General features: G+C 47.6%; 1 protein-coding gene across 2 annotated transcripts in view; it reads right to left on the bottom strand.

Annotated features, from left to right (window-relative positions):
- Window positions 1-25050, bottom strand: part of RAB44 (RAB44, member RAS oncogene family) — a 350449-nt gene that overhangs the window by 207193 nt on the left and 118206 nt on the right. For both annotated transcript variants that reach the window (XM_069238986.1, XM_069238985.1), the window contains exons 3-4: window positions 16146-16257; window positions 5866-6037 (exon numbers count right to left, since the gene is read on the bottom strand). In XM_069238986.1, the coding sequence (XP_069095087.1) occupies window positions 5866-6037; window positions 16146-16257 (284 nt within the window). The remainder of the gene's footprint in view (window positions 1-5865; window positions 6038-16145; window positions 16258-25050) is intronic.

Here is a 25050-nt window from a genome sequence, read left to right as displayed (position 1 = left end):
AAAGCAGAGTCACTGGATGGTTGGGTGAAGGGTACTTTGGTTAATTCATGTAAGGGACGGAGTGATGTAATTGCTGGAGAGCATATGTCTAGTCCTTATTTTCCAGAGCTACGCCAACACCAGGTGGAGTGTGAGTTCTCTGACCCCAGGGAGCTTACAATGGAGGCAGACCTCTTGGTGAGTACCAGAGAGTCTGAAGAGGCATTTGGGGGGGCTCCTGAGAGGAGTGGTCTAGGTATTTCCCAACCAGGTGAGGTAGGGAAGGATTGTAGTGTCCCAGGTAGGTCCCAGTGTAGTGGGATGGGTGAGGGACCCCATGTCCAGTCTCTGAGGAGAGGGAATGGGGATGGGCTGAGGTCCAAGGTGCCCGAGATCCGGTCCCAGGTCCTGGAGGGTTCCATGAGGGAACACCAGGAGGGGAGCCTAGCCTGTACCATAGGGCCATCTGTTGAGGGAGATCCCACAGTGTCAGGAGAACTTGGGGGGGGGGGGCGGCTGTAACCAGCGTCCCACCAGTTTTGGTGTCTGGCAGTACCACTCCTAGTGAGGGGGTGCAGAAGTCCAGACAGAGGGTTGAGAGGGGGTTGCGGACCCCAGTGGAGAACCTGGAGGGTCCGGGGTCAGCTCTGAGAGCAGAGCCCCCCAGGAATGACCTTGGTGAGACCATTTCTGGGTTGGGGGGAATCCAGACTCTGTCAGATGGGCAGGGGTCAGGGGACCTGCGCCAGCCAGACTCTTTTCTGGCCCTTGGGGACAGTGTGTCCCTAGAGGGGGGTAAGTGTGCCCCCCTGGAAGTCCTGGTGTGCCAGGCAAAGGTTCAACCGCAGGGTGGTGACTCTGGGTTGAATGATCAGGTTCAGGGGGTAAACTCTGACCTGATGGGGGGTAAGTGTGCTCCCAAGGAAGTCCTGGTGTGCCAGGCAGTGGTTCAACCGCAGGGTGGTGACTCTAGGTTGGATGACCAGGTTCAGAGGGTAAACTCTGACCTGGTGGGGGGTAGGTATGCTGCCCAGGAAGTCCTGGGTTGCCAGGCGGTGGTCCAGTCTGTGGGTACAGACCCTGGACTGGAGGATCAGGTTCAGGGTGTCCCCCCTGACCTGGAGGAAGAGGCTACTGCTAACAGTGCCCATCCCATGTTGCCTTCTGAGGGGGCCACTCCTAGTTGGGGGGTGCAGGACCCCAGAAGGGAGGGCAGGGGGAGGGAAGCCTCACCCCTGGCCCTGGTCCAACCTGAAGGTACAGACCCCAGGTTGGCGGACCAGTTGCAGGTTACCAGCCCTACACTGGTGGAAGAATTGTGCAGGACTGCTTCTATAAGCACCCTGACAGTTTTTGACTCTGGGGGTGCCGCTTCTGCAGGGAGGGTACAGAACCCCAGAGGGGAGGACCAGGGTCAGGTTGTCATCCCTGACCTGGTGGAAGAGAGAGTGGTCAAAGGGTGCCAGGCACCTGGGGCTACCGCCCCCCACTCTCCGCAGTCACAGTGGTTGGAGAGGCCCGGCTCTCATCCCTGACAGTTGTCCGGGGCCACCGTGGCTTGCTGTCCTAGTGGACAGAGTTGCCCCTGGAGGGGGGACGAGAGTCGCACCCCGGGGGTGGAGTGGGCAACACCACTGTGTTGGCCCTGGTGGTACTATCTGCCCATTGGGATACATCTGTGAACAAAGTCAAGTTAGGTGCTGCACAGATGGTGTCTGCAGATGTGGAGAAGGGTTCCCCATGGGTTAGCTTAGTGGGCCCTGAGAGTATGGACAGAGGGATCCAACTGGAGTCAGGAAGGCGTAGAACTGGAACATGCCCCTGCTGTTGTGGGCGTGGGTCCTTGTTCTATCGCCCCAATCAGGGAAGTACATCAAGGTATTGATTGTTCTCCCCTGGCTTTAGGCTGGTAGGGGGTCGTGTTGGATTTTTGTGCTTATGCAGGGTCATCCCCAATCTTTTTGCCTCCTGCCTCCTATTTTTTTCTGACCTGTTGCTGTTGGCTTTTGAACTCTGAGCACTTTACCACTGCTAACCAGTGCTAGAGTGCATATGCTCTCTGTGTAAATTGTATGTAATTGGTTTATCCATGATTGGCATATTTGTTTTACTGTTAAGTCCCTAGTAAAGTGCACTAGAGGTGCCTAGGGCCTTTAAATCAAATGTTACTAGTGGGCCTGCAGCACTGGTTGTGCCACCCACACAAGTAACCCTGTAATCATGTCTCAGACCTGCCGCTGCAGTGTCTGTAAGTGTATTTTTACACTGTAAATTCAACTTGGCAAGTGTACCCACTTGCCAGGTCTAAACCTTCCCTTTTCTTACATGTAAGGCACCCCTAAGGTAGGCCCTAGGTAGCCCCAAGGGCAGGGTGCAGTGTATGGATAAGGTAGGACATATAGTAATGTGGTTTATGTGTCCTGACAGTGAAATACTGCCAATTTCGTTTTTCACTGTTGCAAGGCCTGTCTCTCTCATAGGATAATATGGGGGCTACCTTTAAATATGATTAAAGTGTAGATTCCCCTAGAGAGTAGGTGGACATGTGGAGTTTGGGGTCCCTGAACTCACAATTAAAAAATACATCTTTTAGTAAAGTTGATTTTAAGATTGTGCGTTTGAAAATGCCACTTTTAGAAAGTGAGCATTTTCTTGCTTAAACCATTCTGTGACTCTGCCTTGTTTGTGGATTCCCTGTCTGGGTCAGTTTGACAGTTGGCTTGTTTTTCACCTCGCACTAGACAGTGACACAAAGGGGGCTGGGGTGTAACCTGCATTTCCTGATTAGCCATCTCTGCTAGGAGGGAGGGGTGAAGTGGTCACTCTCATCTGAAAGGACTGTGCCTGCCTCTGACAATGCCGGCTCCAACCCCCTGCTGTGTGTCTGATGCCTTGCCTGGGCAAGGCAGGATTTCACAAGTAGGTGTGAGTCCCCTTTGAAGAAAGGTGACTTCAAAGACTAAAATGGGTATAAGAAGGGCACCCAAATCTACAGACTTTAGAAACACTTCTGGAACCAAGAGGAACCTCTGCCTGGAGAAGAGCTGAGGAAGAAGTGCTGCCATGCCTGTGACTGTGCTTTGTGGAGCTTTCCTGCAGTGCTGCTTCTGCCAGAGTAAGAGGGCATAGACTGGACTTTGTGTGCCTTCCATCTTGGGAAGAAATCTCCAAGGGCTTGATCTAGAGCTTGCCTCCTGTTGTTTGAAGTCTCAGGGACAGCAAAGACTTCTCTCTGCCAGCACCTGGAGTCTCTGGAGAGACTCCTGCCCTGACAAGTGGTGCCCTATCCAGTCCCTGGGCCCTTGAAAGGAAAGCTGGTGGAATCCAAGGAAATCGACTTCGGATGACTTCGGACCGACGCCGCTGCTGAATCCGGTAACGCCGCCTGCACCTGACGCCGTGACCTTCGCTGGAACGCGACGCTCTTCGCAGGCCTGATGCCGCAGCAGCCCCGCTGAAGTCCGCGACTCCGTGGAAGTCGCCGCACCACGTCGTGACCGACGCCGCTCGAAGTGCACGGATTCAACGTTTCGCACGGACACCGCGATTCCCGACTTCGCGCATCGGCTTGTTTTCACTCTTCACCAAAGGTACTGTACTTGGGGGTCTACACGACTCCGTGTCCGGCGCCGCTGGTGTCGGCTTGTTGGGAACGACTCCGTCACGACGCCGTGTTAACATCTCATCGAAGCATTTTTGTTTCTAAGCGGTATTTTTTAGTTTAATCTTTAAAAATTCATAACTTGTCTTGTGTATGTCGGATCTTTGTCGTTTTGGTCTTGTTTTGTTTAGATAAATATTTCCTATTTTTCTAAACCGGTGTTGTGTCATTTTGTAGTGTTTTCATTAAGTTACTGTGTGTGTTGGTACAAATACTTTACACCTAGCGCTCTGAAGTTAAGCCTACTGCTCTGCCAAGCTACCAAGGGGGTAAGCAGGGGTTAGCTGAGGGTGATTCTCTTTTACCCTGACTAGACTGAGGGTCCTTGCTTGAACAGGGGGTAACCTGACTGTCAACCAAAGACCCCATTTCTAACAGTTAGCAGTAAATATAAGGTATGCTAGAGGGATGACATTAGGGTGACCACCTCAATCCAGGTCATTACGGACATTGCCTCCAGGCCTGATTGTTTCACCTACACATCAATTATGTCAGGTATTTTTGGTCTTAAGATTCCAGTGAAAGCGAAACAAGACTGCAACATCACACAAACACACATGACTCGAAACAATGTCTGTAATAACCTGGAGATAGGTGATCACTCTACATCAAATCTATACGCTCCAGACGGGTCCAGCACTCTCTTTCTAAAGGGGGTACGGGTTACCAAAGAGGTGTGAACCCCTTATATTAACCTCTATGGGTATGTATCAACAAAAAGTATAGGTAAGTCCATATAACAGCTAATTAATCCATATCTTCACATCAGGATTCTCTTTTGAGTTTTCATATCCAGCCAAACCAGTAGATCCAATGAAGTTTATTGTAAGATGGGTGAATGGAACACACACCACCAGTATGGTGTACAGAAATGATGCCATATGGGTGGTTTTAGGATTGGGGTGGGGGTACTTTTTAGGACAGGGCAGGGTTGGTTTAAAGACAGGGTAGAGTAGCTTTCAGGGTTTAGAGTGGGTGGGGCTAGGGGTATTTTTTATGACCAGGCAGAGTAGGTTTTAGGGATTAGGGCGGGGCAGGAATCAGGGTAGTTTTTAGGACAGGGTGGGGTAGGGTTTAGGACAGGGTAAATTTTAGGGGTTACGGTGGGGGGGTCTGCGTAGTTTCTAGGGTGGGGTAGGTTTTAGGACAGGGCAGGGTAGCTTTTAGGGTTTAGGGCGGGGGAGAGGTAGTTTTTAGGACAGGGTGGGGTAGTTTTTAGGACAGGGTAGATTTTAGGGATTAGGACATGAGTTTGGGGTAGTTTTTAGGACAGGGCGGAGTAGGATTTAGGACAGGGCAGGGTAGCTTTTAGGATTTAGTGTAGGGGTGGTTAGTTTTTAGGACAGGGCAGGGTCGGTTTTAGGTTTCAGGGTGGGGGTCAGGGTAGTTTTTAGGACAGGGAGGGGTAGTTTTTAGGGTAGGTAGCTTTAGGGTTTAGGGTGAAGGGGTAGTTTTTATGATAGGGCACGTTTTACAGTTTAGGACTTGGGTCAAGGTAAGTTTTAGGACAGGGCGGGGTAGGTTTTAGGACAGGTAGGTTTTAGGGGTTAGGGTGGGGAGTCAGGGTAGTTTTTAGGACAGAGCAGGGTTGGTTTTTAGGGTTTAGGGTGGGGGTGGGGAGTCGGGTAATTTTTAGGACTGGACAGGGTAGATTTTAGGGTGTAGGGCGGGGCTGGGGTTGGGGTCGTTTTTAGGACAGGGTGGGGTAGTTTTTAGGACAGGGAGGGTTTTAGGGTGGAGGGCAGGGTGGAGGGTCAGGGCAGTTTTTAGGACCGGGCTGGACTAGGTGTTCTCACAGTGTAGGGTAGGGCGGGGGTTAGGGCTCAGGGCAGGGAATGGAAGGGGCAATTTTAAGGACTTGGGCAGGTGGAGTACAGTGTCAGGTGTAGGGGGCAAGGCAGGGGAGAATTTACCACACATGTTTCTTTACCAAACATGCTTTTACAATGAAATTCGTAATTTGTTGTAAAGGCATGAGTGGTAAAGGCATGCGTGGTAAAGACACTGTCATTGTAGAGACCGCAGTGTGAAGGTATGTGTGATATACGCATGCGCTGTTCCATGATACATCCCTCAAAAACTTGAGATGACTGCAGAAGTTTACATGCCTAGGGCAGGTCCAATATATTTCTTTGAAATTACCAATTTTACAGATCCTATCAATTCTGTACACTAAACTACTCAAAGACTAATGTCGATTTGATAAAAGAAAATCAGTGCCCTACTCTTCAAAAATGTTATTAGCGCCCAAGTGCTCCATGAAAGACATAAAGTGCTGCCGTTCCTCATCATCAGCCTCTTCCGGGGAGAGCATCATTGGAGGTGCAGACATCCTCTTTGAAGACAAGCGCTTTCTTCTTTGTTCCTTGGTTTTTTCCTGAGATTCAACAAAAGTCCCTAGAACGAAAAGTCACAAACATTTGAAGTAAGAACAATTTGATCTGAAAAATTACATGACAAAGTGAAACATTGACTACAATCAGTCTTAATGGGAATGTACAATGTGAATTTACATGTGACATTGACAGCAACTGTTCATTACCTCCTTGTGTCACCCACATCCCAGTCCTTATGTATGTGAGGTGAGCACTCGCCTGGGATAGATAACCATTGATTTTGTAACTGGGACTAAGGCTATTTTCCACCTAGTGATGAAGTCTTTCTTTTAATTCCATAACTTTGGCCAAGTTCCCAAAACACCCATACTCCCTGAAAGTACAACCAATATTGCTGCCTATATCTAGAAACGATGACCCACACTCTGAAGGGACCATTTAAATATATTTTTCTTGCACATGTGTTATTTCTCTGTTTTTCTATCTGTATCATGCTGTGCTTCACCCTGTATGTCTGGATGCTGCACAGGGCTGGGGTCCCTCTCACTAAACGGCCATTGCTTTGGTGAAGTGGGTGGTGCTGTGGTTCTGTGTGTCAGTTTGGTGCCTTGCTTCTGTCTCTGGTCCCCGTTTGTGACATTCCTCTTGAAGGCCGGTAGGGGTTTCGGTCATCCACTTGTTCTCCTTCTGTGGTGGCCACTTAGTTGTTTGCTTCTTGGGTATCTTTGGGCTGAGTTAACTTTCCTATGACTCTCTGGCTTGGGTTTACGGGCACTGTGCTACTGCTGTTCTCTTCAGAATGTATCCTTCCTGTCTGGTCTCTTGGGGGGAGTTCTGCTCTGTTTTGCCTTGACACTTGCACATCTTTCCTATGTCCTGGGGTTTTATGGGTATTAGAAACCGTTTCATGGTGTATTTATGTGTGTTTGTCGTTGTAGGTGTTTTGTGTAGATATGTATTAGTTATACTAGGTGATCTATAAGGAGTTATGAAGTATGAAATATTAATCCTCCTTGTTCTGAATACTATAAATAGGAAGTAGAATCGATCGGCTGAATAAAACTCACAATTGTATCCTTAACGTGTAGGATATTCAGCTGGTTGATTGTACTCCTTATTGTTTCTTCCATAAAAACGGAAGATTTCCAGTTCCCTTCGAAGTCTAAAAAAGTTAATGTAACTTTTTTTTGGTTGCATAACAAGTGACACAAGGTAAACTTAATACATAGTGAATATAATTTTTCCCACGTATATACATACATATATGTGTGAATATATAGGTGAGGATTTGTTTATATAAATGGTATATGTGCAGTTGGATAGAGTGTTTGGTATGTATTACTACTGGTGAGTGTGAGAAGGGGCAAAGACTCACGAGAGGCATACAATGAGTGGGTCGGATGCCTCTCCCTCACCAATGCTAGTAAAATAGCATATTAAACTGTGTAACATTTCGCTTATACCATGACATTTGTTCTTGTATTTATATATATTTTCAAAGGTATTTGACAAAATGGGGTTCAATTTGAGCCATAAGGTGAATTCACACCGAAGAAGCCTTGTGATTATTAGAAGAGTTGTGTACCTGTGTAAAGTCATTATAGCATGCAGTCTGTGAGTCAGTAAATAGTGTTTCCTCAAGGCAGTTGGCTGTACTCTTTTAATAAAATGATAAAATGGGTTTGACCTTTGCACTCTAGGAATAGAGGTGAGAATGTACATTTTTAGTACAATTGCTCTGAGTAACGTGTGATTTCAACTGTATTTTTATGGTATGGGTCAGTCCTTTAGTTCACAGAAAAGGCATTTAAGGTTGTTTAGAAAATTGGCTACGTTTGAGAAATATGCACCTGATGTAAAAATACAATTTGCTAACGTAAACTTGATCTTTAAAAAAAATCATACATTTTGATCGAGGGGGAGAAAAGGTGTTGGGTGCACGTGGCTTCCACTCATTTCTTCCCTCCCTCTCTGACTATCTGCTACCCAAGCCTCCCTTAAAACACGCACTAAACCACGCTTGCTTTATTTAATCTCTCCACAACGCGCATCAACTACCAGATACTGTAAAGTATATACACCAGAGAACCCTTGACATGGGCACAATACTGGTTTTTTTCAACTGCATTTTTTTAGTACGTTAACTGCTTTTTTTTTTAGTACGTTAGGGTTTAGTACGTTAGTACGTTAGGTGCCTGTGTCGAGAACCCTCGACACAGGTGCAATCCTGGATTTCTTCAACTGCATTTTTTTAGTACGTTAGCATACAAAAAATGCTACTTACTAACCTAAGCGTAGAGGTCTATGCCTCAGCCTCTCCTAGCTTTTATGTGCACAGATCACACATCAACTGCAGACATCTCTGCACACGTCGGTATACTTTTTAGTGGTAAATGTGGAGGTGACGTGGATGTGGCTGGAAAATGGGAACTTTTTACAACTAAATGGGAAGGGTTTAGAGAAGAATAAGGAGGGATTAAGGGAAAGCACTAGAGGTGTAGCACACGGGCACTCATTTTTGGGGACCAGGAGTTATTTTCCATTATCAGAATTTGTCTGAGACCAAGAGTGACAAAAGGCACACAACACACAATGAAGGAGGAAGAGAAAGAGAGAGAGAAAAAAGCCAGAAATGAAAAGAAACCGTAAGTGTGAGCTAAAGAGACATGAAGTTGAATCGGGACTGAGCAACCATGGACTCCATCAACCTTAATATTTAGCAGCACCTAAGGAGAAATCTAGGCATCAGTTCTTTTCATTTTACAAATGAAGAACTAGGTATAAGGGAGACACAATTTAATGTGTAGCTGACAAGCCATCCACCCATCTTTTGGGACAATTGCACTAAGGCATCCTGAGTGTGTCATCAGAGGCTTAGCTTACTCAATGAAGTTCAGGAGGTGTTGATCTCAAATATCTCAACTAAAAAACACTGGGCCATGGGGTGAATGTGCTAGATGACCACGGTATGTGATGGATAGTACCCATGAGGAGCAGGGTCAGTACTTATTTGAATTAGGTGGGCTCCTGAACCTGATTTAGAGTTTGGTAGACAGTGTACTCCGTCACACTGATGACGGAGTACTCTGGATAGTTGGAGTCCTGGGATTGTCACAACATCCCAAACCTACTACTGTCAATATTTGTGATTTCCAAAAAGTAGTACATTTGCATCTATTCGTGGAGTATTTCTAAGCGTGCAGATTTACTACTTTTTTGGTAAGCCATCACCATACATATATTTAAGTTGATGATTGTTAGAAATGGGGTTTCTGGTTGGCTAGGGTATGCACCTAAGCCAGGCAGAACCTACCCACTATACTCAGGGCAAGGGAGTTACACGTCCAAGATAACCCCTGCTCACCCCCTTGGTAGCTTGGCACGAACAGTCAGGCCTAACTCGGAGGCAATGTGTAAAGCATTTGCACAACACACACAACACGTGTGATGCCAAATATACACCACAAAGTAAACACAACACTGAGCTATGTAAAAATAAACTGTATTGCACAAAACATGATTAGATCAACATTACACAAAAATAATACCCTGCTACCTTAGCAGTTGTCAGAACGTTACACAAGTTACTAATACTCTGCAAGAATACGCACTTGTCACATTAGAACACGTAAGTACTCAGGATTCTGCAACATAAGCAGTAGTCAGGAATAACAGTAAGAATTCTATGCACTTGTCATGAATACCTCATAAATACCCATGCAAGGAACATTAGAGAACATATCACAAGTCATAAGAATACATATCAACATGTCATGCCCATAAAAGAAACATCAACACATATAAGTAATGGCAGGAAAGCAGGTAGGAAACCTATAAAAACCCAAGGTCTATACTAGGCTCCTGGAGCCAATATTTCCTTAAAAGTACCTGGTGTCCTGAAGAAGAGGCACTCCCTGTGCCTAAAGGAGGAGCATAGGGGGCCCCGGGTGCTCCTGTGCACACAACAGGGGCCACACAGTGCTCCTGGGGGAGAGGGGCGGTCGGCACCCTCTCCTCTTGATATTGGGCCCCTCCGGGAGCCCGTGATTTAGGTGGGGGCCTGCCTTGGCCTCCTCAGTCCATATCCACAGGGTGGGTGAGAGGCGAGGCCCAACAAGTATGGGACGAGAGGAAGGGGGCCTCTGTCGAGGTCTACCCTTCCCTGTTTTCCAAGCAAAATGCATGTTTTCACAAAAGATAGGAGCATCCTGTTCCTAGGGCAGAGACCGGGGGAAAGGGGCGCTCCCCACGCCTTCCCCACGTCCTGCTGGTCTGCTTGTGAAGCTCGGACCCCTCCAGGGGCCCGAGAAGACACTCGCCTGCACCCGATGCAGTGCACGAGTGTTCGAAGAAGATTCCCACCTGCCGCGGTGATTCCTGAAGAATCTGAGGCGGCTGGTGCCCCGGGGGCGCTCCCAAGAGCGGACCATGCCCCAGGGGCACCGACTGGAGCAAGCTTGCTCCGCTTTGCTTCTTCTCGTGCCCCAGGGGCACTGAAAAGAGCGATATCCTCGTGCTGGATGTAAATTAGACGCCAGGGTTGCGGCGGTGATTTTTTGGGTGATTTTTTGGGCAATTAAGAGAGTGCTTTTCAAAGCACTATGGCCAAATCTGCAGCCTTGGCTGCGGCGGTGATTTTCTCCAGCGTGCAAAAATGCACATTGGAAAGCGCTTTAAGGTCACCAGAGAGCGCTCCCAAGGTGCTATACAGCAAAAACAGCACTCCTCATGCTGGAGAGAGTTTACAGAGGTCAGGGGCCACAGCACCCTGCCTCTGTAGACAACAGGTGAAGAAGGGGGCGCAGGGCTGGAGAGCCCAGCAGCAGGTAAGCACAACAAGAGGGTGCAAGCAGTGGCATTTCCTCCTTGTGACTAGGCAGGTCACAGGTCAGCACAGCAGCAGCAGTCCAAGGTGATCCGGGTGAGTCCGTTCACAGCGTCCTGTCCAGCTCCAGGTAAGGTTCCTGGAGTTCCCAGAATGTCCAAAATAATGTCCAAATTGTGGGGAAAATTCCCCTGTACTTATACTAAGTTTACAGTGTGTTTTGCAATGGGGAGGAGAGGGTGTCCCAACCGGTTACAACTGGTTCTGGAAGTGCCCTTTCTCTCCTCCAGCACAGGCTCCAAACTTCAGTGGGGGGTAAACGACCCTATTGTGTGAGCCAGGGCACAGCCTTTACAAATGCAGATGTGCCCGCCTCTTCCTTCTCTCAGCCTAGGAAGGCTTTACAATATGTAGATGCACCTCTGTGACACCTCCACCCTCCCTGTGTTCAGGCTGTCTGAAAAGTATGCACAAAGCCCCAACTGTTAGTCTGCCCAGACGTGGATTGGAGGCAAGCTGCAAAACACCAAAGTCATAAGCACAGATAAAGGTGCACTTTCTAGAAGTGGCATTTCTGTGATAGTAATAAAAAATACACCTACATCAGTAAGCAGCATTTCTCATCACTATCACAACCATACCAAACAGGTCTACGCTACCCCTCATAAATCAGACAATACCCCTTACACATAACACAGGGCATTTCTAATGCAATCCCATGAGAAGGCAGCACTCACAGCAGTGAGACACCAAGTTAGGCTGTTTGTCACTACCAGGACAGGCCACGCCACATGGCACATGTCATGCCTTCTACGTACATGGCACCCTGTCCGTTGGGCTAACTAGGGTGTACCTTAGGGGTGACTTACATGTAGTAAAAGGGGAGTTCTAGGCCTGGCTAGTAAATTTAGGTGCCAGATCCTTGTGGCAGAAAACTGCGCATAGAGGCCCTGCACTAGCAGGCTTGAGATAGATTTGACAGGCTACTTCAGTGGGTGAGGCAAGCAGTGCTGCGGGCCCACTAGTAGCATTTAATTTACAGGCCCTGGGTATAGGGATACCACTTTACAAGAGACTTATAGGTAAAGTAAATATGCCAATTAGGTATAAGACAATCATACCAATTTTGTAAGGGAGAGCACATGCACTTTAGCACTGGTTAGCAGTGAAAAAGTCCTCAGAGTCAAAACGTCAGCCAACAAAGGTCAATAAAATAAGGAGGCAAAAAGCAAAAAGTCTGGGGAATGACCCTGTAAAAGGGCCAGGTCCAACAATGATCCAAAAAATGAACAAGTTTAAACCTCTTAATGAAATCAAAACAGTAAGAAAAAACAACACAGACACAACAGACAGTTGATGGGGGTAAATTAATAAACACAACAGCAAGACACCTTTATACAAGAACAATGCATTTTCATATGAGAACAAAATCACATCAGCCCTGTTAGATTCTCCTGTCATGAACTCTCCGGCAACCCCAGCACATAGGTACATGGTCAGGCAGGTTCTCTAGCCCAGGCCTGAAGGTTAATGACCGACAGGTCACAGGTGGGGTAACACTTAGACAACAGCCAAACGCACAAGCTTAGATCAGATCCCACAGATAGGAAGCAGCACCACAATGGTCCTTGGAGATTGACCCCAGTAAAGCACAGAGGGACAGAGGGGTGCATACATTCACAAACACCATAAAGTCAGATGCCACATGTAGGTAGGTACACATAGAAGTCAGGACACACCACACACAAAACACGCAGCAACCACTTGCCCCTCAGGCCGGACAGGTGCCCACAAACTCACTGGACCATACGGTGTCCACGCCTATCGAGGCACGCCCACCTTCATTCCTTATCTGGAAATCACATACTCCTTTTTAACTGTTCGCATATTTCACCAGGGAAAGAAAGTTTATATGTTTTTTGCTCCCAGAGCATTGTATAAAACATGAACCATTTCAATGTGTTACCGAGAGAGAGTCCTCAGACCTCGGTGCTGTAACTGCTCTCTCAGCCAAAATGTTTAATTAAACAAAACATTTTCTGTTTTGCCAGATGCCTCTTGTCTCTTTTTTTAAGGTAAAATCTCATTTGAACAACAAGACCAAAATCAGGACCCACAGACCCAACTACTGAGCCAAGGATACATTTATTTGGGGGTGTCAGACCCTATACACCGCCCTGATGGTAAGCCCCTGTGCAGGGGCATATGGACCCTCCCCCCCACCTAAGCAGCTTAAGCAGGGATTGCCACTGGGTGCTATTGGTTGGTGAAATGGGTCCCACCTAACACATAGTTGTTTCTAGGCCTCCTCTGTCTGCACATCTGGAGACAAGGCGCTCATAAATAATACTGTTAGGCAATAAATGACAGAGATGTAGGAGGTGGGTAGACATGCACAGCAAAGGAAAGAGAGAAAGAAAATGGATGAAATCATGAAAATAAGTGAACACACAGTGGTACAAATAGAAAAAATAAAGATGAGAAAATAAGAAAAAAATAATGATGAAAGATAAAAGATGGGTAAATAGGAGGAATGAGGAAAGGAAGAAAGGTAAAAGACAATAAGGAAGAAAGGTGAAAAGTAGGATGGAAGGTAAAAGGATGAACAGATGACAAGGTGAGAGGATGGATAAAAGAACAGAAGGATTGATAGATGACAGGTGAATGAGTGCAAGAATGAGGAATGAAACGATAAAGATAAGTGAAAGGATGGATGGATAAAAATATGGCTCTATGGACATATTGTTGAGTGGAAGCAAGCAAGTATTGACATATACAGGGATGGACGTATGACTAAAGGATGAAGGTAAGTCTCCTAAGGAGAGTAAGGTTTGCTTGCCTCATGTGCTCGGTGCCAGCTGAGGTATGGCTCAAGTTGGGGTATTTTAAGTTTCTGGCTACTCCCTTGCCCCTATGCATCATAAGTGAGAGAGCAGCTTGAGCAGGAGGTAGACAACTCATTTTCGGAACTGAAGATTTCTACAGTTCTATGGTGTTCCAATGCCCCTCCCCTCCATATGGGTTCTTCCGTCCCCTCAGCGGTTTTCACAGCCAGGAAAAGAGGTGTTGAGAATAGGAGAAGGGCTTTAAGTATCATAGGCCTGCAAGGGTCCTCTCTCGTCTTCTGGCAAGAGCGAGAATGATCCCTTCGGACGAGCCACGGCTTGGTCTGTTTAGTTTATTTGATCAGGCAGAAGCAATTATGTTTCCTGCTGTCAGAGCTAGAGATTCCGCAGTCACTTCCACTTCATTGAAGCCCAAGTGAGCAGAACCCACAGATTCAGAAGCAGGGAAAAGTGAACTACAAACTTTAAGGCAGTGCTTAATTTGTAAATAAAAACGTGACGGTGCCAAAAGCCCTCCTCTTAAACACGCGGCTGCTGCAATTAAAAGTGCAAACATGGAATACTGAGGCAGCACAATCGTGAAGCCATAGAAGGCGCAATGGATCCAGAGTGAATAAGAAGTCATAGGGCCTGATTTAAGAAAAGTGGCACGCCACTCAGTACAGCGCCACTTTTTTGCACCCCTTAGTGCCCCCGTAATGCCACCATGTGCGCACCGTATCTAAAATACGGTGCACCACGGTGGTAGTTAGAGAAATTAGCGTCAAAATATTTGACGCAAGTTCGGGGTTTTGAAGGACTAGTGTCAAAAATGTAGGCGCTAATCCTGCAAAACTCATTGAAAACAATGGGGTGCCACCTTTTAATCCCTGCGGGGTTAAAAATGCGGAGAGAAAATGACGCAAAGAAATCTCTTAGATTTCTTTGCTTCATTTTTCCGGCCCCCCTAATTGGGGAATGCCCCCTTTGCATTCATTATACCTGGTGCAGGCATAATGTAGAGCAAAGTGTTACAAAGTGGTGCAATGCATGTATTGCGCCACTTTGTAAATTTGGCGTGACGATTTTTGCATCATTGGGCCACATTAGCGTAAAAAAAAAAGTGAAGCTAATGTGGCATAAGGAGGCACTAGGGGCTCTTAAATGAGCCCCATAGGGTTGCCATGGTGGTGTATGGCAAGTAAAGGGAGAGAGAATGTCGGTTGGGTGGCTCACTGGTTATAAAAACGAGAAACACAATTTGGAAAGACTGGAATTAAACTCCTGGGAAGATGCGGTATTAAGCCACACATTAGGGTACAGGATTGACACACTACTGGAGAGTTGTTAAACATGTTGGAAGAGACAGGAGAAGCGTCAGAAAAATATGCGATACAGACAGTTCGAAGGTGACCAATGCCTTTAGGGAAAAGGGGAAATAACCATTCTGGTTTCCCCGGATTTAGTCTTGGTATGTCCGAATACAGAGATATCTCTTATGGTTCAGTTCTTTTTCTGTAATAAAATGAAATACTTCGGAAGATAACGAAGTCCCCCCAGGCTCGAAAGATATTGATAATTTAAGAACAAAAAACATTTTTGTGTATCACGTAAATGTGGGCAGCGCAAACAGATAATATTTGTGGATTGCGCTTGCTGCAATGCTGTGATGCATCATAGATTCGACAGATGACTGAGAAACAGGATCAACGAAGCCTTTTTTTATATGTTTAAGACCAGAAGAAACTATGAAAGCTTTCTTGGCGTGTTTTTTTTCCCTGAGAAGCCTCGTGAGATTATTTCAGATTGTTTTCTGTTTGTTTAATGCTAATTGGCCTGATAGTATTTGCAGGCTTTCAAGCTCAGGTTCATCTCTCATTAGATTAGGTATTTATTGGTGAAGTATGTAAAGTAGAAGGATTACAACTGAGACCTCACTTAAATGTTGTTGGTCCTTGCCGTTGACATAAACAAACCTAAGCATGCAAGTAGTTAGTTTTTAAAAAGGGAAGTCAATTGCAAACTGGGTTGCATGGAAATGAATCACTTCTGCTACAAAAGAGCTCAGTAAACAACTGGGTGGAGGTGCTCAGCGACTGTGCCCTGAAAACACTCATTTCCAGCAGGCAGAGTTGTAAGTCGAAATATCCATTACAAAAGTATCTTGCTACCAAAATATTGTTGCCAAAATATCCGGAGCCAAAATATCGTGAAGGTAGTTGCATATAGGTAACTACAGATTTACTCTCCTACGTAGCTTGAAGATTATAGATCGTTATGCTTTGTGCATGTGGAGGATGTGGAGGTAAGTAAATTAAACCTATACTCATTTATATGTACTTGATTCATTGATATTTTGGTCCTCGATATTCTGGTAGCACAATATTCTGGAGTCTGTATTATGATGAAATACCTTATAGTCAGAAATGAATGAATGCACAGAAGTGCCTGAAGTATTTCTGTAGACATTTACACACTTTAACATACATTACACATACAGAATAGCAAAGTGTTCATACTTAGCCCAGTGGTGAATTCCTCGGTGGTGAGATATCCTTTTCTGTCATTGTCAAGCCCATCAAACAAGATCTCCAATTCTTCTGGGCTACATAGAAAATTACTGTTCGCTTTCTGTAAAAGAAGTGATTTTTGCTCAAATGTTTCCTCTAGACATTTTTCTGTTATTTATGTTTATAAAATTCTGCCTACAATTTGGAAGCCGTAAAAGATAGTGGCTCTAGAAAGTCAAATAAGAGGTTCAATTCCATTTTTTTAAAAAGCAGCACGGATTGGAAGCATTGTTTGTACACAACTGATTATACGCGGTTAGTAAAGTTGGAAGGAAAGATGAGGTCTGTTGAGTTAAATTTACTTCTGATTTGACACCGCGTGACAATTTCTAGCAATAATATGAAAGCAAAAACATTTTGAATATCCTCGGTACTAATACAAAGACAGAAGACAACTATTACTTTGTGTCTCTGGTGGTCCTGAGTAATTTCAATGTGGATGAACCAATGCAGCTGGGTGGACGCCTGCAGGCCAATTCCGAGATAGGCCTAACAGCTGGGGCAGTCTAGAAGCAGGGCGGGGAATGACAGGAATCAGAAGACACAGGAGAGGAGCAGCACAATGATGAAGAACTGTGAAGATGGAGTATCTGAGAGCCCAGGCATGGTAGTGAGTAGAAAGGCAATGGAGGAATATAGAAGGATCTTCGTCTTCACTGTTATTACCAATGACCCTCAAGCACAGCCACGTCTACAACCACTTCCACAAACAACAAAACTTAAACACACACGTTCTAAAAAAAAATTATCTAACCTCCTTCCAGGAGCGGCTTGTCCTTAAGGGCGGAGGGGCCGACCCCCTTTTTTGTCAGACATAAATAGCGTCTGTCAGGCAAAAGGTTAGCATGACAGACACTTTTTATGTTCGGGTCAGGAAGTCATGCGATATACGTGAGCTAAATGCGCAGGTGCCTCGGTGCTTGAGCTGAACTTTGCGGAAGATGTCACAACCCTGTTGGCATGACCTTCTAAGCACAGTGATGCGCTGTGAGGTACTCCCCCGCATGATGACAGGAAGCATCACTGACAGCATCAGACCTAGATACATCACTTTTAAGCCATGAAGTGCCTAGGACTGAGTGTCAATTAGTGACACTTCATTGCAGAGTGGAGTGAGGTCAGCAACTCCCCCTGCCCAGCAATCCCAATTGTTCAGGCAACTCAGAGGCCTCCCTGCCACCACCTGAGATCACTGCTGCAGTGGATAAGTTGCGGGGGCAGCTCCTTCGCAATGGCGAAGAAGCGTCACCCACCTGGCTAAGTCATCAGCTGAAAAACAAAAGTTTAGTTTACTATTGTTTTATTTTCCAGCTGCTGGCTCAGCCAGCAGCATGTGCAGAGAGGGGTGGGCTGGGCCATGGGAGGGGGAAGGAGAAGAAGTGTAGTGAGTGCACTAAGTGCGCATGTTAGTTTGGTCAGCCGTCTTCAGCAGGGCAAATACACATGTTCACTCAGGTTTCTCAAACCCAGCTGTGTGACACAGCTGGGTTGGAGAAACTGTACAGATTCCTATGCAGTGTCTGAGCGGCAGACCAAGATGCCCAGACCAATCCTGGCACTGCTCTCATGATAGGTTTAGCATGAGAGAAGCACATGGGGAGCCTGTGCTGGTGCCCTAGGTACTGCTGGGACACCAGAAGAGCAGAAGAGCAGAGGAGCAAAGCGGCAAGCAACGGCGGGAACGGTACATTAAAAAAAAATATATATTTATTTTATTTCACCCCCAACCCTGTAGGCCTCCCCCATCCTGCCTGCCCCTCCCATTGAGATTAGCAGCGGATGCTGCTGGTAACTTTAGTGTTTTTAAACATTTGGTGTGTGCATGCTTGTAAATGATGGGTGTATGTGTGCATGCTTGTAAATGCATATAGGTGTGAGTTGGTGTGCATGTCTATATGTGAGTGTATGTGTGTGCAAGTGTGGCCTGCCCCCCCCCCCAGGCTCTTATTACTGCCTGCCACTACCTCCTCCCCTGCATTAGCTCAATAATCCATGCTGAGGCCTGATTTAAGCTTAGCTTCTTAGCTTAAGTCATAGCACGCCTCAGATAAACATTGTTTCAAAACAGTGCAACTTCAGTTGTTAGGGAGAGAGGTCAGGTATTTGACCTCATCTGGTGCTCTACTGGCTCCTTAGTTGGGGAGTTGTGTGTTACATCAGAGTGATAGTTATGGTGGGCACTCTCTGAGCTAACAACAGTGTCGACTGGGTGGCGCTTATCTTCCACTTAATGGATTATTTGTGCAGTCGTAACAGTTACTAAGGAAAGGAGGGTACAGAGTAGCCCATTGTAAGAGCTTGGTCTGCTTCTGAGGAAACCATAAAAGAGGTAAGGTCCATATCAGGTTGATGTTTCACTGCTGGAATCAGGGAAAGCCCAGACTATTCTCAGCCTAATTTGAGGCACCTGACACTGCACGTGCCTTAAATTAGGAGACCACTGTTGGATCTGGGACTTCATCCAGACTCGATGTTGTCATCAGAAATTGGGTTATTATTTGGCAAAGGATGACCCCTACTGACTTAATAATCACATCTGGTAAGGTAAAGAAGAGAGAATCTCTAGTCATCCCCTGCTAGCTATGGCACAGGCGGGAGGCAGACAGTCCGCGGAGATGGGAGTGGTAAAATCAAACAGCACCAATTATTTTAAAGATCAGGAGAAAACAGAATAAAACTCCCAAAGAAATATACAAAAAATATAGAAAACTATCATGAATAAGACACCAACATCATTTAAAATTGGATAAGAGAAACCAGAAGTATGAACTTTTAAAGTTTTAAGGCAAAAAGTGCATACTAAATGCAAAGCAACATTGAAAAGCAATAGCTTGTGGTTGATAGAGACATAGAAAGAGTTTCAGGCCAATTGTGATGGAATGTAGGTCAGAGACACAAAGCAGATCATCCCGGTCAAAGTTTATACCTTTAGACTGAGGGCCTGATTACGACTTTGGCGGTTGGACGAAGCCGACCGCCAAAGCCACGAGTAGGAGGCTGCCATCATACTGTACGATATTTCAACCGAGCTGACCAGCAGAAACATCATATTACATCGTTTCCGCTGGCCAGACCGGCAGAAACAGTTCCACCGCAATGTACTCGCCTCCCATAAGGGAGCCGAGGCCAATGCCGTGGTACATCAGAATCTTTTTAATGCGCACTGTCTGCATTGTAGACAGTGCGCATTCTGAGGGTGCTGGCAAGGATGCCCTTGCACTGCCTATGCCCAGGGCATAGGCAGTGAAGGGCCCCCGTGGCCCACAGCACTGGCTTTCCGCCAGCCTTTTTTTGGTGGAGACACCACCACGAAAAGGCCGGTGGAAATAGGACTTGTGATCAGCACAGCAGCGCTGAACTCAGCACTGCCATGGCTGACCATGGTTCTGACCACTGCCAACATGTCAGGAACCATGTTTCTGGCGGCGGTCCCCTGGTGGTCCGACTGCCAGTGTCGTAATCTGGTTGTTGGACTGCCAGGAGTGTGGCACCAGACTCGTAATGAGGCCCTAAGTCTATCAAAATGAAGTCATATTCTTCCAGTGGGTCAAGGTCCAAGACTGTGGCTATCTAGAGTCCCCCAAAGTCAGATATGTTGTCATCGAGCTACTGTAGAAGCTTGTCATTTTGGTGCCACACGCCCCAAGAATGACAAAGCTAGACTTTATGGAAACCTTTGGTGGTTTTGCCGCTCAGATAGATTTACTGACTTGACCCATTCCAGTGATTTACATTCGGACATAATCATGTTTTGTGGAATGCAAATCTTCCAGCAGGGCAAGGCTGGAAGCTGTAGCCGGCAAAGGCTACATGTGGCAGGATGCCTGAACCCTTTTTAACTGTGGCAAAAAGGTCAGCACTGACGTAACCTGGTTGTGCACTCTCTAATGTGGCTTTATAGAAACTTAAATAGACCAATTAGTTGAAACCAATTTTACCAATACCATTTTAGGGCCGTAGCACACACACTGTGACACTAAATACCAGTGTCACAATGCGCAGATTCCTAATGCAAAGAAAAATAGGAAAAAGTTAAAAATCTGCTGTGACAAAGCAGAAAGGCAAATTTGCTACATTTTCCCAATTCAGCCAAGAGCTAGGATAGACTAATCAGACCCTTGATTGGTTTCTCTGGTCAGGACATATAACAATGACAATTCACTGCTTCTACAGTGGCACTTTTCTGTTCTATGCCCCTCTGAAACTACCAGTACCCCTCTGTCAGGATCTGCCCAAGCCACTATTCCTGTCCATTGGGAACACGTCTCCTCATCTTTAGACCCCACATGTGAGAGGACTAATCCTTACCTACTCCTAGATGCATCCTAATTTGAAAACAGTACCACCATGACCAACAAGGGCATTTTTTTCATTATGCCTCCTGTGTCAGATCTCTGGCCTCAATCTAGAGTTCTGTCCACAAGACAACCAAAAATGACAGACATCTGAAAGCTATCATTTTACTACACCAGATCACTGGCTATTCATTCACGGGTTAATGCTCAAATCTAGTGCCTTAGGTAGGCCTCATTTCCAACATGTCGGCTGACTCAAGAGTCACCCATGGGTTCCTGCGGCTTCTCTGCACACAGTCCAGACCATTTCAGCACACTGAGCTCTGGGAGAACCACACCTCAGTGCCAATAATTCCATTTCATATTCAGGTACAGGGCCTAAGACTCAATTCTTGTCTGCCACCCCTGTGTCCACACAAAGGATCCTAAACATTTCCGGAGAGGGCAATGCAGGCAACTCCTGAAATTTCTTACCTTGGGGAAACTCTCCTGCCCTCAAGCAACTAGCTAAGAAACTTTGTTGAGGCATTTGAGACCTCCCAGTGCTTTTAGAGCAAGGTTTACAACCTCAAGCTGCTGACAGCTGACTTCCACTCTCACTGCCATCATCACAGGGGTGACATCATGAGGCTCACAATCAGCTCAGGGTCTGTTCTTCCAGTCCGGGACTTCCAGTATGGAAAGACAGCCCATAGTATGGGTGACACATGCTATGTCATGGAGGGGTCTGCCTGGTCCAGGGTTCCTGTCACCTGTGTCTGTGATAATGCAGACATCACCTTAAGGACATATCTCAATAGCTGCTGTCTTAATGTCCTCTCCATTCAGAGAAGGTAAGCCCTTATTCACTGATCCTCCCACTGCAGGTGGCACTCATCTCATATTCCTTTCTTTCCTCTTCAGTTCATGTACCATGAACTTAAGGTCAGTACTCTCAGACACCCGCAGTGGGGCAACAAAGCTGTTCTCACCCACTAATTCGCTTTCCACTGGTGGTAGCTTGCTACCAAAGATGCAATCTATATGTTAGCTGGGACATGTTGCTACTATCGGCTGCACCATCATACCACAAGGACACCAATAAATCTCCAGCAGGCTCATGAACTGCTTGCTGAGGTCTAAATTGCCCTTTTAAAGCAGTCAAAGATTGATGATATGATCTCATGGCATCCTCATCATCTCCTACGCCAATGACACACAGCTCATCCTCTCAATGTCATACAAGTCCTCCACAACCTTATCTGAATGCACCAAATGCATGAGGATGTAGAGCAGCGATCAGAGCAACCGCCTCGGGAGCTAGAGATCGGGGTTCGATCCTCCGCGATGGCACTACATCCTGTGACTCTGGGCAGATCACTTAATCTCCCTGTGCCCAAGGACAGCACCTTGAGACCCTCATGGGGCTCCGCCTTTCCGCGCTCCATCCCGTTTTCTCCCATTTTGCTTTTTTCTCGCCGCTGCGTCCGCAGCGGCCACTTCTCCATCCTTCTCACCACTTCGCTTTGCCTTTTTTTGCTACCGCTGCGTCCCCTGTGTCACTGCGTCCCATGCGTCCCCTCCCCCTCCTTCTCACCGCTTCGCTTTGCCTTTTTTTCCTGCCGCTGCATCCCCTGCGGCCCCTCCCCCTGCTTCTCACCGCTTCGCTTTGCCTTTTTTTCCCGCCGCTGCGTCCCCTGCGGCCCCTCCTTCTCACTGCTTCGATTTGCCTTTTTTTCCCGCCGCTGCGTCCCCTGTGGCCCTTCACCCCTCCCCCTCCTTCTCACCGCTTCGCTTTGCCTTTTTTTCCCACTGCTGCGTCCCCTGCGGCCCCTCCCCCCTCCTTCTCACTGCTTCACTTTGCCTTTTATTCCCGCCGCTGCATCCCCTGCGGCCCCTCCCCTTTCCCCCTTCTTCTCACCGCTTCGCTTTGCCTTTTTTTCCCGCCGCTGCATCCCCATGGCCCCTCCCCCTAGCCCTCCCATTGGACAGGCCCTCCCGCCTCCCAGCTGCCACTCCCACCCTCCCCTCCTCTTATGCCAGCCGTGGCACGGTGACAGGGAGCAACCTTTGACCATGCTACTGCAGGCAGGTCGCTCCCCGCTCCGCCTTTCCGCGCTCCATCCTGTTTTCTCCTGTTTTGCTTTTTATCCCGCTGCTGCGTCCCACCGCACCCAACAACCACCCCGCCGATGCTGGAGCAAAGTGACGGAAGACCAGCTTACCAATGCCCTCTCCCAGAACCCACCCACCGTCTCCATCGACCCAGACACCGCCGCCACCAACTTCACCCTGTGGATCAACAACTGCGGCAACACCCTCGCGCCACTCAAAAAACCCACCGACAACCAAGCCAGAAGAAAAGCCGCCTGGTTCACCGACGAGCCCCTAAATTCCAAACGCGACTGTGGGAAGCTAAAAAAGGAATGGCTCCTCAAACGCACACCTGACAGCCTCATAGCCCACAAGGACAGCACCCGCCAGGACCACCAACTCATCAGACAAGCCAAACGATCCCACTTCAAAGACCGCCTGGACAACAACGCACACAACAGCGAAGAGCTTTTCAGCATCGTGAAAGAACTCTCCAACCCCAGCGCCAACATCAACGCCATCCCTCCATCCCAAGAACTCTGCAACGCACTGTCCACCTTCTTCCACCGGAAGATCACTGACATCCACGACAGCTTTGACGCCACTCCCACGCCAGACCCCACCCCCGAACACTCCACCTGTGCAATCCACCTGACCTCCTGGACCAACGTGAACTACACAGAGACACGCAAGATCATGAACTCCATTCACTCAGGATCTCCATCAGACCCCTGCCCTCACCACGTATACAACAAAGCTGACTCCACCATCGCCCCCCAACTACAGAAGGTCATCAACATCTCCTTCGAAACAGCGACATTCCCTGAAAAATGGAAACACGCCAAAATCCGTGCCCTCCTCAAGAAGCCCAAAGCAGACCCCAACGACCTCAAGAACTTCCGACCCATCTCCCTGCTCCCTTTCCCAGCAAAGGTGATTAAAACAATCGTCAACACACAACTAACCAGCCACCTCGAAGACAACGGCATCCTAGACCCCTCCCAGTCCGGCTTCAGACGAAACCACAGCACCGAAACCGCCCTTCTCGCCGCCAAAGACGACATCAGACGCCAAATGGACAATGGCGAAACATCAGCCCTCATCCTCCTGGACCTATCTGCCGCCTTTGACACAGTCTGCCACCGCACCCTGAAATCACGCCTCCACGAAACCGGAATTCAAGGTAAAGCCCTCGACTGGATCGTCTCATTCCTCTCCGGCAGAACCCAGAGAGTCCGCCTCCCCCCCTTCCGCTCCGAAGCCACCGACATAATCTGCGGCGTCCCCCAAGGCTCATCCCTCAGCCCGACGCTGTTCAACATCTACATGGCCCCCCTCGCTCAAGTGGCCCGACAACACAACCTCAACATTCTCACCTACGCTGACGACACCCAGCTCATCCTCTTACTCACCAAAGACCCCCACACCGCCAAAACCAACCTCCACGAGGGAATGAAATCCATCGCTGAATGGATGAGAAACAGCCTTCTGAAACTGAACTCGGACAAGAGAGAGGTCCTCATCTTCGGACCCACCCCCTCCGCCTGGGACGACTCCTGGTGGCCCACCGCACTAGGAACCCTGCCAACACCGTCCGACCACGCTCGCAACCTGGGCTTCATCCTCGACTCCTCCCTCACCTTGTCTAAACAGGTCAACGCAGTTTCCTCCTCCTGCTACAACACACTCTGCATGCTCCTCAGAATCTACAAGTGGATCCCTACAGAAACAAGAAGAACAGTGACACAGGCCCTCGTCAGCAGCAGGCTGGACTACGGCAACGCACTCTATACAGGCATCCCAGCAAAAGACCTACTACGCCTCCAACGTATCCAAAACACCTCCGCCGGGCTGATCCTCAACGTACCCCGCCAAAGCCACATCTCACACCACCTGAGAAACCTTCACTGGCTCCCAGTGGACTAAAGGATCACTTTCAAGCTTCTTACCCACGCTCACAAATCGCTCCACAACACCGGGCCAGCCTACCTAAACAACAGACTCAGCTTCTACACCCCCACCGTCAGCTCCGCTCCACTAACCTCGCCCTCGCTGCCCCCCCGCATCCGAAGAAAGACCTCCGGCGGCAGATCCTTCTCACATCTCGCTGCCAAAATCTGGAACACCCTCCCCACCAACCTGCGACAGACTCAAGACCTACTCACCTTCAGAAGACTCCTCAAGACCTGGCTCTTCGACCAGTAACACTGCTCCCCCCCCCCCCCAGCGCCTTGAAACCCTCACGGGTACGTAGCACGCTTTATAAATTCAATGATTGATTGATTGATTGATACATTTACATTTACATTTACATCTGTGTAGAAAAATGGATGAGAGCCAACTGCTTGAAAATCAACTGAACAAAACAGAAATGCTGATCTTCTGGAACAAGAACTCCCCCTGGGACTCCACCTGCTGGCCATCAGAGCTTGGTCCAACACCATCACTGACTAACCACTCATGAAACCTGGGAATCATCCTAGAGG

This window comes from Pleurodeles waltl, chromosome 6, assembly GCF_031143425.1.
Source record: "Pleurodeles waltl isolate 20211129_DDA chromosome 6, aPleWal1.hap1.20221129, whole genome shotgun sequence".
NCBI lineage: Eukaryota > Metazoa > Chordata > Amphibia > Caudata > Salamandridae > Pleurodeles > Pleurodeles waltl.
Note: the sequence above shows the minus strand (reverse complement) of the source record. Positions and strands in the feature narration are given on the sequence as shown.